This window comes from Hypanus sabinus, chromosome 6 (assembly GCF_030144855.1).
Source record: "Hypanus sabinus isolate sHypSab1 chromosome 6, sHypSab1.hap1, whole genome shotgun sequence".
Lineage (NCBI taxonomy): Eukaryota > Metazoa > Chordata > Chondrichthyes > Myliobatiformes > Dasyatidae > Hypanus > Hypanus sabinus.
In genome coordinates, this window is record NC_082711.1 from 23,763,413 (window position 1) to 23,782,589 (window position 19,177).

The 19,177-nt window shown below is 41.6% G+C and overlaps 1 protein-coding gene across 4 annotated transcripts in view; it reads left to right on the forward strand.

Moving 5' to 3' along the window:
* The window catches only part of dpp6a (dipeptidyl-peptidase 6a), a 642,400-nt gene that overhangs the window by 608,651 nt on the left and 14,572 nt on the right, over window positions 1–19,177 (forward strand). For 3 of the 4 annotated variants that reach the window (XM_059971852.1, XM_059971853.1, XM_059971854.1), the window contains exons 19-23: window positions 623–692; window positions 4,038–4,232; window positions 5,412–5,466; window positions 11,512–11,629; window positions 15,039–15,097. In XM_059971852.1, the coding sequence (XP_059827835.1) occupies window positions 623–692; window positions 4,038–4,232; window positions 5,412–5,466; window positions 11,512–11,629; window positions 15,039–15,097 (497 nt within the window). Of the gene's footprint in view, window positions 1–622; window positions 693–4,037; window positions 4,233–5,411; window positions 5,467–11,511; window positions 11,630–15,038; window positions 15,119–19,177 lie in introns of all 4 variants that reach the window. The other variant, XM_059971851.1, reaches the window with a different exon arrangement.

Here is a 19,177-nt window from a genome sequence, read left to right on the forward strand (position 1 = left end):
CTTCATCATAATTTTATGAAGTTTTGTTTGGTCTCCTCATAATCCACACAAAACAATCCAGGTCTGTCCAAATTCTCCTTATAGCCTATACCCTCTAATCTGAGCAGCAGCCTGGTAAAATTCTTCTGAAACTCTCTCCAGTGCTTCCACATCCTTCCTGTAATGGAATAAGCAGAACTCTACTGAACCAGACTTTTATACAACTACACCATGGCTTATCATAAAGTCAGGAGTTTGCAGATGCTGGAAATCCAGAGTAATACACAAAATGCTGAAGGATTTCAGCATGCCAGGCAGCATGTGTGGAAATGAATGAAGATTTGACTTTTCCGGCCAAGATCCTTCACCAGCATTCTAAGTTCCTCCAGCATTTTTAATGTGTTACAACATGGCTTAAACTCTTTGCCCCAACCAAGGGGGGGTACAGGTCTTCAGCACAGTCAAATTAGAATAAATGCAGTCATAGATACGGTATGTTTTCTTTCCTTGACTTATTCTCTAAAACCAGAGGAAGAAGTAGCAGAAGAAGTGGCAGAAGTATTAGGTTCAGTGGAAATGTTTCACTCTTTGACTAATATGGGCATCTCTGACACTAACCCAACTGCACCTTTCTGTCTTACAGCACTCAAAATGCAAATTATCAAGCCAGCAGGATTCTCAGAGTTATCACAATACCCTTTATTACTTATTGTGTGAGTATTATTTCATCCTTATGATCGGGCTGTGGGCTTTGGTGATATAGAGTATAAAGTTCTACTTCACTGGCCGGATCTAGATTTCAATTACTGTACATTTGGAAGGCATCAGGCGTTGGACACACTCAAAGGTCATAGCTGACCTTTGTCCTTAACTCTAGAGCAGCATTGTAGCATAGCAGTTAGTGTAATTCTTTACAGCATCAGAGACTGGGGTTCAGTCCCAATACTGCCTGTAGGAAGTTTGTACATTCCCTGATGACTGTGGGTTTCCTCTGAGCACTTCCGTTTCCTCACACATTCCAAAAACTGTATGGGTTAGTAGGTTAATTGGTCACATGGGTGTAATTGGACAGCGCAAACTCATTGGGACAAAAGGACCCGTTGATGTGCTATAATGTACAACACTGTACAATTGTCTTAAACACATATATTAAAAAAAACTAGGGCACTTAAGACTCATGTACAGTACTCTAGTAATTTTTTATATTGCACTGTACTGCTGCTGCAAAGAAAAGCAAATTTCACAACACGTCAGTGATAATAAATCTGATTTTGCAGTGAGAGGGAGTGGGAAGCACTAGAGAGACATTCTGTAATGATCAATAAATCAGTTGACTGGTGCTTCAGAGCTAAGTGTGCCTATACCTGTGCATTTCCACCCCACCCCCACCTTCTCTGCCACCTGCCCCCCACCCTTCCTGCAGTACTCCGCCATTGCTATTCCCAACATTCTTTGCTCCCTTCAGATTTACAAACTCGCTCTTCGCTCCATGTTTACAAATACAGTACTGTGCAAAAGTCTTAAGGACTCCAACTATATATGTGTGTGTGTCTCCAAGACTTCTGCCCAGTCCTGTATCTCTAAATAAAATGAAATAAAGAAGGCCTTTATTCTTGCTTATAACCCTTGGTCTCCAGATTGTCAAAATTTGTTTCTTTGTTCCCAAGCTTAAATTGTTGACGTTGACTGGGTGGCAGTGCTTGTACCTCTGACTCAGAAAGTCACGGCATTAATCTCACCACCAAGATAGAAGCAGCTAATTTAAGATGGAAAGGTGGTGTAGTTCAACATTTCAAAGGAAATTTATTATCAAAGTATGCGTATGTCACCATATACTACCCTAGGATTAGTTTTCTTGTGGGCATTTACAGTAAGTGCTGCCACAATACTGTAGCGTTGGGTGTCATGGTACCATTGTGACTAGTGCAATGGTATTACAACTCAAGGCATTGGAGCTTGGAGATCAGTTACTGTATCCTTTTCATGAAATGTGTGGGTTCTCCCCTAGTGCTCTGGTTTCCTCCCACAGTCTAAACACATATTGGGTAGATTGATTGGTCATGGTAAATTGCCCCCTGATTAGCTTAGGGTTAAATTGAGGTTGTCAGGGGTTTCTGGGGCAGCACGGCTTGAAGGGCTGGAAGGCCTATTCTGCACCACATTGCTGAATAAATAAATACAAAAGCACAATAGAATCGATAAAAATGTACACAGCAAATATGGACAAACAACCAAATGCAATAAAGAGAAAAAAGTAATAATAATAAATAAAAAGCAAAAGATATCAAAAACTTGAGCTATAGAGTCCTTGAAATTGAATCCATAGGTTATTCATTTGTTGTGAAATGAACTCGGTGTTGGGATGAGTGAAGTTAACCCCTCTGGTTCAGAAACCTGATGGTTGAGGGATAATAGCTGTACCTGAACCTGGTGGTGTGGAACTTGAGACCCCTGTACCTCCTCCAACAGAAAGCCAGGTTCAATCCTGCCTTTGGATGCTGTTTTTACACATTCTCCCTGAAATGGCATATGCTTTTCTTCTGGGTGCTCCAATTTGTTCCCACATTTAAAGGTAACTGGGTGCTTTAATTTGCCTCTGGTGTGTGGATGGGTGTTAGAACCCGATGAGATGTGGTGAGAATTGCAGGAGAATTGGAAATGGAATTAATGCAGAATTAAGATAAGTATGTGTTTGAAGGTCAGCATGAATACTGGGTGAAAGGCAAATAAATGAGTCTATGATACTGGCCAACAGTGGACAGCTTGATTAGCTTTGATGGGCGCCTTTGTTGACATGGACAAATTGGACTGAAGAGCAATGACTCTGACTCTTTGGGATATGGAGAGTTGCACTCTGTCCATGGTGCTGAAGTTCAAGTGAAATTTTAAAAGACAAGATTACTTTTAATCTCTTAGTGCTGGAGATCTTGCGGCACAACATTTAGGAACACCAGAGTGCTCAGCCGTTCCTCGGCCAGTGATTGATTCACAGCTATTGGAGTTTGTTGTACCTGCCTGGATTGCACTAATGACTGAATGTGAGTGTATTTTACCAGCTGCAGTGTGTTTTTGAAATATCCTGGGTAGTGGAAGATGTTGTAAAAATGCAAATCCTTCTTCTTTTGTAGAAGTATAGCAGATGCTCTCAAAAATACCTGTTAAAAATTTGTTTCAATATTTTGAGAGCAGGAAATATAATAAAAGGTCCAACCCTGTTCAGTGAAGCATATTAAATATTGTTAATAATTCCAGTGCAAAGCTTGTCATGTTTAAATGTCAATCAATTGCCTTTACCAAATAGTTTATCAGCAGATGCCTAGAATCAAAACCTGGTAGAACACAAAGCCAGATTCTGTGCACATTGGCTTCTTGATAGAGTTATCCAAATAACCCCACTTCCAGCTATTTCTCCACATGCCTATACTTTGTCTATTATTTATTCAGTTATTTTAAAAGTGATAATTGAATCTGATTCCTTCATCCCTGGGGTCAGTGGATTCATAACCGCAACACTTCTCTTGAAATTGGTTTATTATTGTCGTGCAGGTTTACAGTCAATTTTTTTTGTTTGCCTGCCATCCTGTATCTAGAACTATGGGGCAAGTTGTTAAAACAAGGGCCCACTCATTTCAAAGGTTAGGAGAAGTCAAAGTGAGTGACACATTTTAAAATTCTCTGCCATGGAGGGCTGTGGAGGCAACTTATCTAAATATGTTCAAAGTTAAGATAAAGTTTCGGACAAGTGGTGAATGAACTGTAAGACAGAGCAGGAAAGTAGAAGCCTCAATTTGAATGAGTGATGGCTGAAGGGGAAGTATAAGTGACAGCTTGGGTTGTTTCTTATGTTTCTGTTTGCAACACACATTGGCTGTCAGTCTTTTTTGTGTGTAGTTTTTCATTGATTCTATTGTGCTTCTCTGTTCTGCTGTGAAAACCTGCAATAAAATATATTGTAGGGTTGTATATGGTGACATATACTTATATTGATAATAAATTTACTTTGAACTTTGAAAAAGTCAACCTTAGTTACCAAATGAACCTATTTTGTGTCATTATAGTGGTGACAGTCCTGGTACCCAAATCGTCACAGAACAATTCCAAGTCGACTGGACAACAGTCCTCATTAGCTCATTCAACGCTATTGTTGTTAAGTTCGATGGGCGCGGCAGTGGCTTCCAAGGTACTAAGCTCTTGTATGAAATAAAGGGAAAACTGGGAGCGGTGGAAGAAATGGATCAAACAGATGCTTTGAAGTAAGTTCCTTTTGATCTTACAAGATTCTTAGAATTAGAATTCTTAGAAATAGAATTTTAGTAGAGACAGCTGTTTTGAGCCAGAATTTTATGAAAGCTCATTAAATGCTTATTAATTTGTTGTTACTTCAAGCGAGCACCATGTGTCTTTTAATCAAGGTCAGCTGAGACTGGTCCAGTGGACAGCTTGGTAGTTAAGTTATCCAGAGACTTGGATAGATGATCAGAAGGTAGATATTCTGCTTTGTCTGATGGGAACTTTAAAAACAATTAAGAATGAAATTAAAACCAGTAAAAACAATGATGACTTTATCACCTGTGCAATGTACACTGTACAGATGGAGTATTGATATTTATGCCTAGCCTGATGTATTGCTATCCCACCCCCTCACCAATGAGATTAGAACCTAACTGTTCACTGAAACTTATGTACTTATTCAGAGAAAGCATGGAATCGGCCCTTCAAGCCCAAAGAGCCGCGCACCCAGCAACCCACCTATTTAACCCCAGCCTAATCACAGGACAATTTACAAAGACAAATTAGCCTACTAATCGGTATGTCTTTGAATACAGAGCACCTGGAGGAAACTAATGCGGTTACAGGAAGAACGTATAAACTCCTTACGGACAGCGCTGGAATTGAACTCCAAACTCCAGAATGCCCTGAGCTACAATAGCATCGCACTAACCACTATGCCACCTTGATACCCCAAGGGCAATGAGGAGGGCACAATAATAGCAATGTCCACATAGAGCCATGGAACACTACAGCAAGGAAACAGGCCCTTTGGCCCATCTCATTCCTGCTGAATTATTACTCTGCAGTCCTATTGAACTGCACCTGGAATATAGCCCACCAATTGAACAATTAAAACAATCTTTGTTTCACTGATTGTGACAAGGATTGAAGCAATCTTTGAAGATGTATTCCATTAACTGGCTTGAACTGTCAGGGGTAGAAACCCATTAGCTCCTACAGATTTGGTAACATTAAGCCCTGTTAGCTTTTGTACATAATTTCCCCAATAGTTTCCTTTAACTTTCTTATTGTAATAATTATACCTTGATCTGCTCACAGTTTACTTGTCCATGCTTCCTGTCAGACTGCTGGGGGAGAAATGTCATTCATAATATTTGACAGCAATGTTCATTTTGATGTTTTGGATGCTCTAATTTCAGGATTCTCTTGAAAGAACCTTACATTGATGCAACCAGAGTTGGAGTTTTTGGGCAGGTAAAGTTGTGCTCACCAGAAGTTTTTTTCTACTTCACAAAATCTTGGTTACTAAATGCTGCAATCAGATTTGTGAGAGTCTCTGCCTCTACTCAGACACTACTCAGACAGTACGTCACACTACTCGTCACACTATGACAACCCTCTGAGTGAGTAGGTCTTTCAGATCCCCTCTAAGCCTTGTAATCCTTCCTCTATACCTATGGTCTCTAGTTGTAGGCATCTCCACTACAGAGAAAAATTTCCTACAATTTAGTCTATCTATACCCTTCATATCTCTGATTATGTCTTCCTCTCTAAGGGAAAGAAAAGCCTATTCAGTCTTCACAGGTCAGTATAAATCAGGACCTCGAGGCAGATATAACAAGGGTAATGTAATAATCATGGACACAAGAGACTGCAGATGCTAGAATCTGGAGCAACATGTGTTCACCCCACCCCTCATTTTGTCTCTCTTTCCCTGATCCAACTGGCCCTCACTGACTTGTCTCTTCCCCCCCCCCCATCCACCTTCTCCCTCTCCCATCACACCATCTCCCACACACCCCTCCTATTGGTTCCACTCCCCACCTCTATAGCATGTTTCTCCTTCCACTCCTATCAGGTCCCACCATCTTCAGCACTTTCACTGATCAACTCCCAGCTTCTGACATTATTCACACTCTCACCCCCCCCTTCCCATTCCCCTTACCCATCACTTGCTCCAACCCACCCTCACAGCTTTCTTTCAGTCCAGATGAAGCACCTTGACCCAAAACATTGACTGTCCAATTCTCTCCACGGAGGCCGAGTTCCTGTTGAGTTCCTCCAATGCTTTGTGCATTAATGCAACAACCATCTCTTGTCAACATGCTAATTAAGCAAAACATGTCAGCAGTAAAAGTCTAAATGACAAATTTGTGGAGGGTCTACGTTGAGCTTTTCAATGAAGGTACGCTGAGGAAGTATTCAGGGAGCAGTCCATTTTCGAGCTAATATTGCTCAATGATAAATGTGTAATTGACAACGCACACACAATGTTGGCAGTGCTCAGCCAGTCGGGCAACACTATGGAGTGGAATAAAGAGTCGATGTTTCAGGCCAAGACCCTTCAACAAGTCTGGAAAGGTAGGGGTAAAAAGTCTGAACAAGAAGGTGGGAGGAAGGGAAGAAGTACAAGCTGGAAGGTACAGCTGAGGCCAGTTGAGGGGGAAGATAGGTCTACTATCTAGCCCCCTTGTGAGGAGAAAGAATTGAGATCTGCTGCCACAATGAGGCCACTTTCAAAATGGATATATATTCTATTCTTATGTTCTATATTCTGGGTAGTGTCCAACATGGCAGCATGAACATAGATCTCCAACTTTCGGTAATTTACCCCCCATTCTGGGTAACTTCCTCCAAAAGATTGATTAGGCACGGCCTAGCACATATAAAGCCATGTTGACTATCTCTGATCAGTCCCTGTCTATCCAAATAACTAAATATCTCATCGCTTAGAATAACTTCCAATAACTTTCCCAGTACTAAGGTCAGGCTCATTAGCCTATAATTTCCTGGCTTATTTTTTTTAAAGACTTTCTTAAACAACAGAACAACATTCACTATCCTCCAATTATCTGGCACCTCACCCACCACCCTAGGATGATATAGGATGATATAGGGGCTCTGCTGGAGCCCCTGCAATTTCTGCACTAGCCTCCCAGAGCATCTGAGGGAGCACCTTGTCAGACTGGAGACTTATCCACCCCAATTTGCCTCAAGAAAACAAACACGTCCTCCTCTGTAATCTGTATATGATCTATGACCTCAATGCTGCTTTGCCTCACTGTCCATCTCCCTAGTAAATACAGATGCAAAAAAATCTCTAAGATCTACCCCATCTCTTTCGGCTCGATGTAGAAATTGTCATTCTGATCTTCCAGAGCATCAGTTCTGACTCTTGCAATTCTTTAGCGCTTAATATATCTGTAGAAACCCTTGGAATTCTTCTTAATGCATTCAAATTTCATACATTCTTTAAACCCTCCTGATCTCCTTCTTAAGTGTTCTCTTCCATTTCTTATCCTCATCAAGAACCTCATTTGTTCCTACCTGTCTTTACCTGGTATTTCCTTACCTGATTTTTTTTTCCTTAATCAGGCTTCAATATCTCTCTAAAACCAAGGTTCCCTCAACCTGTTATACTTGCCTTCTATTCTGACAGGAACATACAAACTCTGCACTCTCAAAATACCGCTTTTGAAGGCCTCCCACTTACCAAATACACTTTTGTCTGTAAACAAGCTGTCCCGAAGCACACTTGTCAGGTCCTTTCTGATAGCATCAAAATTGGCCTTTCGCCAATTTTGAATCTCAACCTGAGGACCAGACTATCCTTTTCCATAATTAGCTTGAAACTAATAGCATTATGGTCACTAGTTGCAAAGTGTTCTCCTACACAATTCTGTCACCTACCCTGTCTCATTTCCTGTTAAGAGATCTAGTAGCACAATAGTATCATCTAGCTGGGGTTTCTGATTAAGGAAACTTTCCTGAACACATTTGGCAAACTCTTTCCCAGCTCATTTACAGTATAGCTGTTCCAGTCAGTATGTGGAAAGTTAAAATCAGATGCCATCACAACCTTATGTTTCTTACAACTGTCTGCGATCCCTCTACAAATTTCCTTCTCTAAATCCCACGGATTCTTGGATGGCCTATAATCTAATCCAAATAATCTCAGTTCTACCCATAAAGCCTCACTGGACGAGCTGTCCAGTCTGCCCTGTGTGAGCACTGCCAAGAGATTCCATCCCTCCCACTCTCTCATCAAAAGCAGTCCCTGGAACATTAAGCTGCTAGTCCTAATCCTCCTACAACCATCTCACTAATGGCTACAATGTCATAATTCCACATGCTGATCCTTGCCCTCAGCTCATCCACCACACTCCTTCATTGAAATATGCACAGCTCAGAACATTAATCAAAATATGCTCAACATGTTCACTCCGGACTTTGTATGTAGACTTAACATCTTCCTCCACAATCACTCCACTATCTGTTCTGGCACTTTGGTTCCTATCCCCCTGCAACTCAAGTTTAACCCTTCACCTCCCACCCACCTCCATGCAGCATGAGCAAACCTTCCCTCCAGGATATTAGTCCCCTTCAATTCAAGTGCAAACCATCCCTTCTGTACGGACCATAAGAAAACCATAAGATGTAGAAGCAGAATTAGGCCATTTGGCCTATCGTGTCTGCTCCACCATTTCATTGTGCTGATCCAATTTTCCTGTCAGGGCCAAAATCCTTCCTTCTCCTCGTATCGTTTCATGCCCTGACAAATCAAAAATTGAATCAACCTCTGCCTTACACATAAATAAAGGCTCTGCTTCCACAGCTGCCTATGGCAAAGAATACCACAGATTCACCACTCTCTGGCTAAAGAAATTCCTTCTCACCTCCGTTCTAAAAGGATACCCCTCAATTCTGAGGCTGGGTCCTCTGGTTTTAGACTCCTCCATCCTCTCCGTCATCACTCAATCAAGGCCTTTCAACATTCGATAGGTTTCAATGAAGTCACCCCTCATTCTTCTGAATTCCAATGAGTACAGGCTCAGAGTCATCAAATGCTCCTCATATGACAAACCATTCAATCCCGGAATCATTTTCATGAACCTCCTTTGAATCCTCTCCAGTTTCAACACATCCTTTCGAAGATAAGGGGCCCAAATCTGCTCACAATACTTCATTCGAGGAGTGCTTTATAAAGTCTCAACATTATATCTTTGCTTTTATATTCTAGTTGTCTTGAAATGAATGCTAATATTACATTTGCCTTCTTCACCACAGACTCGATCTGCAAATTAACCTTTAGGGAATTCTGCATTAGGACTCCCCAAGTCCTTTTGCACCTCAGTTTTCTCTCCATTTAGAAAATAGTCAACCCTTTCATTTCTTCTACAAAAGTGCATGACAATACACTTTCCGACGCCGTATTTCACCTGCCATTTCTTTGCTCATTCTCCTAATCTAAGTCCTTCTGTAGCCTCTCTACCATTGCAAAACAACCTGCCCCTCCACCTATCTTCATATTGTCTGCAAACTTTGCAAGAAAGCCATCAATTCCATCATCCAAATCATTGACATATAACATAAAAATAATCAGTCCCAACAAAACCCTGTGGAACACCACTAGTCACCGGCAGCCAGCCAGAAAAGGCTCCCTTTATTCCCACTCTTTTCCTCCTGCCAAGCAGCCACTGCTTTATCTGTGCTAGAATTATGACACATAGTACAGTAAGTTAAAAAAAATAAACATACTAATTTTATTTTGTGCATGATGGCATGGAGTTCAGTATACTCTCAGCCTCAGGGAAGAAGCTCTTTCTCATTCTAACAGTCCTTGTCCTAACGCCTGATGGTAGGGTCAAAGAGATTGTTGGGCAGATGGGAAAGATGATTGCTAATGCTAAAGGCTCAGCTGTGCACATCGCACACAAACTCTCATGGTCCCAGAACTCCTTCTCCAGTCAGGAAAGCTCACCAACATCTCTACTTTTTGAAGAGGCTGAAGAGAGTTGGTCTATACACATCAGTTCTCATGACCTTCCCCAGACACAGTGGGGAGAATCCTAACATGCAGATTCACAGTGTGCGACGGAAACTGCACTGTGGGGAACAGGAGGGTTCTACGTGGGTAGTTAGAAGTACCCAATGCATCCCCGGCACCAGCCTACCACCATCAAGGACATTTATACAGAAATGTGCTGGAAAAAGGCCAGCAATATCATAAAGGATCCTATACTCTCTGATTATGGACTGTTTGTTTAACTCCCATCAGGGAAGAGACTACACAGCATCCATGCCAGGACCGCTAGACTCAAAAACAGTTATTTCCCGCAAACTGTCAGGCTGACTAATATATCCACCTATTAACTTAATCTATGCATTTAACAATTACTTTACATTGTTTTTATTGGATTGCATTTATCTTTATATTCATTGTATTTTGGTGAGGGGTGTTATTATGCTTTGTATGCTCTTTCAGAAACAGGGTTACAATTACTTTATTCCCCTTTACCTTCATGTACTGAAGAATGGCAATAAACGATCTTGAACAGAGATTAACAGAGCTGTTAGCTGACAATAGTTATAGGGAAAAGGTTGAAATTTATTAAGGAAGTGGTAAAATCAGCACTTGGAAAATAACAAATAAGAAAGAAGGTACACTTACAAAACTTAAAATATATTTTGAAAAGGAGAGCTTCAGAGTGATTTGGGTAAGTATGGGCAAATGAGACGAGGGTGGATCAGAACCTTGGTCAGCATGAAGGAGTTTGGTTCAATGCTATAAATCTCCATGAATGTATCAGGATAAGATTGGGCATAATCAATGGAGGAGACAGCACACACACACGAAGTGCTGGACATTGCCTCCACTGCTGCCTGTGGCAACAAATTCCACAGATCCACTACTGTCTGACTAAAGAAATTCCACCTCATCTCCATTCTGAAAGGACTCCCCTCTACTTTGAGGCTGTGTCCTCTGGTCTTAGACCCTCCCACCATAGGAAACATCCTCTCCACATCCATTCTCTCAAGGCCTTTTACCATTCAATATGTTTCAGAGGTCACCCCTCGTTCTGATGAATTCCTGTGAACACAGGCCCAGGGCCATCATACGCTCTTCATGTGACAAGCCATTCAATCTTGGAATCATTTCTGTGGACCTCCTTTGAACCCTCTCCGGTTCCAGCATCCATTTGAAGATAAGGGGCCCAAAACTGCTCACAAAACTCCAAGTGAGACCTCACCAGTGCTTTACAAGGTCTCAACAGGAGTGTAGAAAAATAGAAGATCTCATTAAAACTTACATAAATAATTGCATGACAGAGCCCAAGGACTAAACTAAAGTGAATCTTCCCAGGCGTGATAGCTTCCTCTAGCAGAGTGAAAATGTCACTGCAATTCTAGTGCCCTTTTTAAAGGCAGAATGAACTGAATTTTAATGGAATTATCATTGGTCTATAATTGAAGAACTAACACTGAAGTGTAAGATTAATTTCTGTCCACTCTTTGCAGGCTTATGGCGGTTATTTGACTTTGATGTTACTTACAACAGAAAACAACCTGGACAAAAAAAATGCCTTATTCAAGTGCGGAATAGCACTTTCACCAATCACAGACTTTAAATTGTATGGTAAGAATCGATAATCTGAACTCTCACCCTTAATCACCTTCAGCCACAACAACATATGTATGCAAAAGTAAAATTCTGACCGGTCTTTGGAAAAGATTGAATTGAATTGACTTTATTTCTTACATCCTTCACATACATGGAGTAAAAATCTTTACGTTACATCTCCATCTAAATGTGCAATCATAGTAATTTATAATAAATAGAACATTCAATGTAACATAGAATACACTATGTGAGTAGTGTGAGTTAATACATTTCAGTAGCTTTTACACTTTATTCTGCATTGTTATTGTCTAATCTGAATGAGTTAACCATGAAACCATGGGTCTCAAAAAAGCTCTCCAAACCTTGAATTGGCATTTCTGGTCCAAGGAGATGTGAGGTCCACTAACCAGATTAGTTCATCATACTCAATTGCAGTAATGCCGGGAGAAAAATTGGTTTCGCTGATGGCTTATTATTGCCAAGTGTACGGAGATTGAGTTAACAGCTTGTCATGAAAGTGTTCATACACATCAAATCAATACATGGTGCATTGAGGTAGAATAAGGTAAGACAATAACAATGCAGAATAAAGTGTAAAAGCTACTGAAAATGTGCAAAGCAGGTAAATCATAAGGCCCAAGATCATAACAAGATAGATTTCGAGGCCAAGAGTCCATCTTATCGTATTTTCAAGACTCCATTCAAGAGTCAGAAACATAGAAAACCTACAGCACAATGCAGGTCCTTCGGCCCACAAAACTGTGCTGAACATCTCCTTACCTTAGAAATTACCTAGGCTTACCCATAGCCCTCTATTTTTCTGAGCTCCATGTACCTGTCCAGGAGTCTCTTAAAAGACCCTATTGTATCCATCTCCACCACCGTTGCCGGCAGCCCATTCCACACACTGACCAGGTGTCCTTGAGCCTGGTGGTACATGCTTTCAGGCTTTTCAAATGGGAGAGGGAGAAGAGAGAAAATACAAGGTGGCTGAGGTCTTTGATTATGTTGGCTGTTTTACTAAGGCAGTGGGAAGTACAGAGAGAATACAGGGTGGTATGGCTGATTCCCATGGTGTGTCCACAACTCTCTGCAGTTTCTTGCAGCCATGTGCAGAGCAGTTGTCATGCCAAGCCATTATGCATCCAGGGAGAGTGCTTTCTATGGTACATCAATAAAAAGTGGGAAGTGTTGACAGAGACATGCCAACTTTCTTTAGCCTACTGAGGAAGTAGAGGCGTTGGTGAGCTTTTTTGGCCATGACATCACCATGACCTGGGCTTCGATTGGTCCAAAATTGATCTGTTCAGATTTAAAATAAGAAGGTATCAGGTGATCTTATAGAGAGGTATGAAGTTGACTTAAGTTGAGTCTAGGACAAGACACGCAAGTTCAAACCACTGAAAGGTAGGTTTATAATTGATATCAGAGAAAAACTTTCCTTAATTAGCCAGTTTGTTTAAGTCAAGAAAGAATGAGGGAAATAGTTTAAGTTGTTAAAAAATGCATCAAAGAAACTATGTGAATTAGGACCAATTCTCAATGGATATTTGGTAGCACCAGCTGTTTACGAGGGTGTTTGATAAGTTTGTGGCCTAAGGTACAAGGAGTCAATTTTAGAAAACCTAGCACATTTGTTTTTACAACATAGTCCCCTCCTATGTTTATACACTTAGTCCAGTGGTCGTGGAGCATACGGATCTTGGACTTCCAGAAAGCATCCACAGACGGCTGATTGACAAGTTTGTGGCCTAAGATAGGAGGAGATGAGTTATACAGCTCTTGTTACGTGCACAAGCAGGTCAACTCTGAGTGACTATGAAGAAAGTTTGAAGTGAACAACTCATTTCCTTCTACCTTAGGCCACAAACCTATCAATCACCCCTGCTGTGGACACTTTCTGGAGGTCCAAGATCAGTATGCTCCACGACCGCTGGACTAAGTGTGGACTAAGGAGGGGACTATGTTGAAAAGTAAATGTGCTAGGTTTTCTAAAATTGACTCCTTCTACCTTAGGCCATGAACTTATCAATCACCCCTTGTATAATCAATATAAGTGACTTACAAGAAGGGAGTAATGTACTTATCCAAGTTTGTTGATGATGCCAAGCTCAGTGGGTGGCTGAGCTTGAGGAGACAGTGGAGAAACTTCAAGGGGACATGGACAGGGCAAGGACACAGGCATTGAAATATAATACTGAAAGTACAAGTTTAGAATCGACAGAGTTGTTTTTTTTTATATAAATGGTAGGTGATTGGAAGCATTGTGTTTAGGGTTTCTTCTCTTTGCACATTTAAGTGAATGAAAGTACATGAAACAAGATTGTTGCCATTGTATATAAATTACCATAATTAGGAGGCCTGCAAACAAATGGAAAGAGAAAAGAAATGTTATGATATTTTGAATAGAAAATTTAAGATGACTCACTGTAATTATAGGGTGCTTCGTTGAGCCAGCTCCTGGAATCTTGTGCCCAACTCTAGCATCCCTACCGAGGGAAGTATATGTGTGTGAGCAAAACAAAGATTCACAGTCTCTGAGAATGGGTAATTGTTCTCTGAGGAAAGATTAAGCAGAATGGGCCTGTACTCCCGCAAATTAGTAATGAGAGCCAGTGTCGTTGATGTAAGGAGATGGCATTGAGATGTGCTCGAGGTCGAATCAGAAGTCTGAATGTTCAGAGCTGTTGGCCGGAACAGAGTCTGCAAATCTCTGAGAGTCCACTAGGGAGGTCAAAACCCAACATCTACAGGGCCGAATCCAAGTCTGCTGGAGGCTGTCCTGGGGTTAAAGGATTGTGTACACACGTGGATGGGAGGGAGGAACAGGGCTTGCTTTGCTGTTGTTGTTGTGTTCTGTGTTGTTCATTTATTTACTGAGATACAGTTCTGCCAAGTATTGTTGGGGCATGCTATGTTGGTGCCAGTATATGTGGCAACATGGACAGGCTGCCCACAGCACACCCTCAGGTGTGTTGGTTGGTAATGTAAATAATTCACTGCATGTTTCCATAAGCATGCGAAAGAGAATCTTGAAACTTGCATCTTCTGGACCTCAGCAGAATATTTGCCCAGGCTGGGATGTTTAGAATCAGAGGTCACTGTCTGAAAAACAAGGGGTTATCCATTCAGGAATTTCATCCCAATATTTAACACTTGAAGCGAATTGTATGAGGTAGTGCCGCTCTATCTATTATGCAACACTCTGTACCGATACTTGGGCAGAGCTTGACCCAGCTGAAAAGGTGGATGTACTAGAAAGCAGCTTGCCACTCTGTCCTGCCTGTTTCGAACTGCAGAACTCAACATAAAGGAGCCTTATTTTCCAATGCCCAAGGGGGAGTGTCTACGTTGTCTAGCTTGGAGTGTTTGTGACAGTGCTGCCATTCCATGTGCAACTCACCTGCCATCTCTTTTCTCACAGCCTCCGCGTTCTCGGAACGATATCTGGGCATGCTCAGCAGAACTGAGAGAGGTTATGGGGTAAGTCCAAAGAATGCTAAGGTAAATTGTTGACTCGTATGAATCTCGCTTGAGAATTTCTGTTATTTAAATGACAGAATTAAAATTTAATGGGATTATTCATAGAGCGCTACAATTTGGCAAGTTGCGTTGACAATTCATTGTGCCCAAGTACACACTCAAGATAAGCCCTCCTCAGAACAATACAGCAGTTGTGTGGTACTTGTGCAAAGCCTTAGCAGGCAAGTAGGTAATCTCCAAGTGCAGCCACGTGTACTAATGCAAAACACAGCTGTTGAAAATCAGGAATTTAATTGAAATCCTGAGAAGCAATCAAGCAGCATTTGCAGAAAGACAAGTGAGCTAACATTTCAGGTCAATGATATCTCAATGGAACTGAAGAATGTTCCAGCTCTGGTTAGAACATAGAATATTGTGTTCGGTTCTGGTTGCCTCGTTATAGAAAGGATGAGCAAGGTGCACAGGGTGCTGGCTGGATTAAAGATCATGTCTTATGAGGATAGGTTGAGAACGCCAGGGCTTTTCTCTTTGGAGTGAAGGAGGATGAGAGGTAACTTGACAGAGATATACAAGATAAGGAGGCACAGATTGAGAGGACAGCCAGGGACCGTTTCCAAGATAATACAAGAGGTAAAATTTTAAAGTGATTGGAGGAAAGCATAGGGAAGATGTCAGATATACATTTTTTATACGGACAGTGGTGAGTGCATGGAGCATGCTAAGTAGTGGTAGAACACACAACTTAGCACAGGCGGTTTGGCCTATGTTGTACCAATATTTTAACCTACTCTAAGACCAATCTAACTCTTCCTTATTCTTACCTAAGTGTTTCTTAATTGACTCTAATGTACCTGCCTCAGCCAAATATGAAATGTTGCATGGTGGTAGATCAAATGTAAAGAGACAGCACTATTTTAAGGGCAATTAACATGCAATCCCCCCCTCATTAAATATAAAGTTTTGGCCTCATCCCAAATATTTGTTTTTGTCTTAGTTTGCAAGATCATCTGATATAGGAGCAGAATTAGGCCATTTGACCCATCAAGTCTGCTCTGTCATTCAAACAGTGAAGGGCAGTGTTGATGGTGGAGAAAGGGAAGCCTATTTCTTTGGAGGAGGAGGACATCTCCTTTGTTCTGGAATGAAACATCTCAACCTGCAGTGGAGACTGAGGAATTGAGAGAAAGGGATGGTGTTTTTACAAGTAGTCTATACCTCCTCCCACCCTGTTATTTGTAAAAGCACTATCCCCTGGAGTTTCTCCATCATTTTGAGAGTATGGGCTCATAACTTGTTAAGCAGCCTCATGTGTAGTGCCTTGTCAAATGCCTTCAGAAGTCCTCTCTCCCCCTCCCTCTCATCATAAGAGAGAGTGGATGAGAAAGCAAGTGAAAGAGGTAGAGTGAGCCTCTTACCTGCCCCAAAGGATATTGGACCCCCCTCGGGTTCAGGTCATTGTAGAAGAGATCCCAATGATCCGCAAATCTAAAGCTATGCCCACTGCACCATTTCCTCAGCCACGCATTCACCTTCCAAATCATCCATTTCTTACCCTCACAGGCAGCAATCCAGACATCACTACCCTAGAAGTACAGTTTTTTAGCTTTCTACCTAGCTCCATAAAATCTCTATGAAGGACCTCCTCACCTTGTCTACCTATGTCATTGGTGCCAATATTTACCAATTCCGACTGCTCACCCCCACACTTGAGAATGCCATGGACACAAGCAGAGACATCCCTGATCCTGGCATCAGGGAGTCAACATACCATCTGGGATTCTCTATCATAACTACAGAACCTCATCTCTATTCCTGACTAAGGAATCTCCTATCAACTCTGCAGTCCTCTGCTCTTCTGAGCCTCAGTGCCAGTCACTGTGGCTCCCTCTTAATAGTATCTACAGTTCCTGTATATACTTACTATTGAGGAGAATGGCCACAGATGGATTCTGCACTGACCTTGCCTTTCTCCTCCTCCTAACAGTCACCCAATTACCTGTCTGCTGCAAGCTACGGGTAACTACCTCCCTGTAGCTCCTGTCTATCGCCTCCTCGTTCTCCTGTACGAGACAAAGGTCATCGAGCTGCAGTGGCAGTTCCTTAATATGTTCTCTCAGGACCTATAACTCAGTACACCTCCCAGACTTCCCACATACAGTACAAAGCACTGCATTCTCACTATACTGGCCACAAATCGATGAGGAATGAACAATAAAAACAGAGAAAGAGTAACTTAAAAGACAGTCTACCTCACCCAAACCTGATGAGCCAAAACCACTGTAAAGACTGGCACACTCAAATGGATGGCCACTCCACTTGCACTTGAATTATCCTTATTGACCCTCTCTAATGAGTCCCTTTTGCAGATCAGTCGCTCCTCAACTCAGAAAAACTGCCGCAAAACTCTGCCTTCAAAACGCTAATCAGCAGCCTGATTAAAAAGTAGCTCTTTTCACACACCGCTGGTGTAGATTGCTGAACTCAGAGGGAATAGTGTTTCATTCTCTAAAGACGTATTACATTACACAGTTAACAGGGCACCCTGCTGGTCCATGCCATGTTGAGTTGTTAGATACTTTTAATTTTGAAAGTACAGTCTATAACTTCAATACATATTTACCTTTGTGAAATAGTTGCATTGTCACTGGTTTCCTAGCGGGGGCACTGAAATTAATTCAACAATACAGCACCTCCAGGGGATCATAAATTTTGCATTAAGTTTCCCCTCTTTGTTGAATTACAAGATGCAAACGGGCATGCTAATTTCTGAGCTGATGTATAATTCTATACTTGCAATTCTACAGAGGTTCCTCTGGCTTTCACAATATTACACATATTGCCATTGTTACATCTGATTGGCGACCCCTTCCTCCAATCATTTCGAGGGACATCCAATCTGGAGGAACCTTTTGCTGTTCCACATTGGTGTCCAAATTTATAGCATGTTCCTGTAAATGTCCTTATTGTCTTTTAGTCAACATCCATATTAAAATATTAGAAGCTAGTAACAACAAATTCATTTTTTTGACCATTTGTGAAAACAAGTACCATAGAACATCATAGCACAGAAGCAGGCCCTTCAGCCCTTGTTGGCTGTGCCGAACCATTTTTCTGCCTGGTCGCACCGACCTGCACCTGGGCCATATCCCTCCAAACCCCTCTCATCCATATACCTGTCCAAGTTTTTCTTAAATGTCAAAAGTGAGCCCACATTCACCACTTCATCTGGCAGCTCATTCCACACTCCCACCACTCTCTGTGTGAAGAAGCACCCCCCCCCCCCAATGTTCCCTGTAAACTTTTCCCCCTTCACCCTTAACCCATATCCTCTGGTTTTTTTCTCCCCTGGCCTCAGTGGAAAAAGCCTGCTTGCATACCCATCATAATTTTATACACCACTATCAAATCATCCCTCATTCTCCTACACTCCAGGGAGTGAAGTCCAAACCTATTCAACCTTTCTCTGTAACTCAGTTTCTCAAGTCCCGGCAACATCCTTGTAAATCTTCTCTTACTCTTTCAACCTTATTAATTATCAGCCTGTAATTAGGTGACCAAAACTGCACACAATACTCCAAATTCAGTCTCACCAATGTCTTATACAACCTCACCATTACATTCCAACTCATACTCAATACATTGATTTATAAAGGCCAATGTACCAAAAACTCTCTTTGCAACCCTATCTACTTGTGAAGCCACTTTTAGGGAATTATGTATCTGTACTCCCAGATCCCTCTGTTCTACTGCACTCCTCAGTGTCCTACCATTTACCTTGTATGTTCTACCTTGATTTGACCTTCCGAAGTGAAATACCTCACACTTGTCCACATTAAACTCCATCTGCCATTTTTCAGCCCATTCCTCCAACTGGTCCAAATTCCTATGCAAGCTTTGAAAACCTTCTTCACTGTTCACTACACCTCCAATCTTTGTATCATCATCAAATTTGCTGATCCAATTTGCCACATTATCATCCAGATCACTGATATAGCTGACAAATAACAATGGACCCAGCACTGATCCCTGTGGCACACCACTAGTTACAGACCTTCACTCAGAGAAGCAATCCTCCACTAC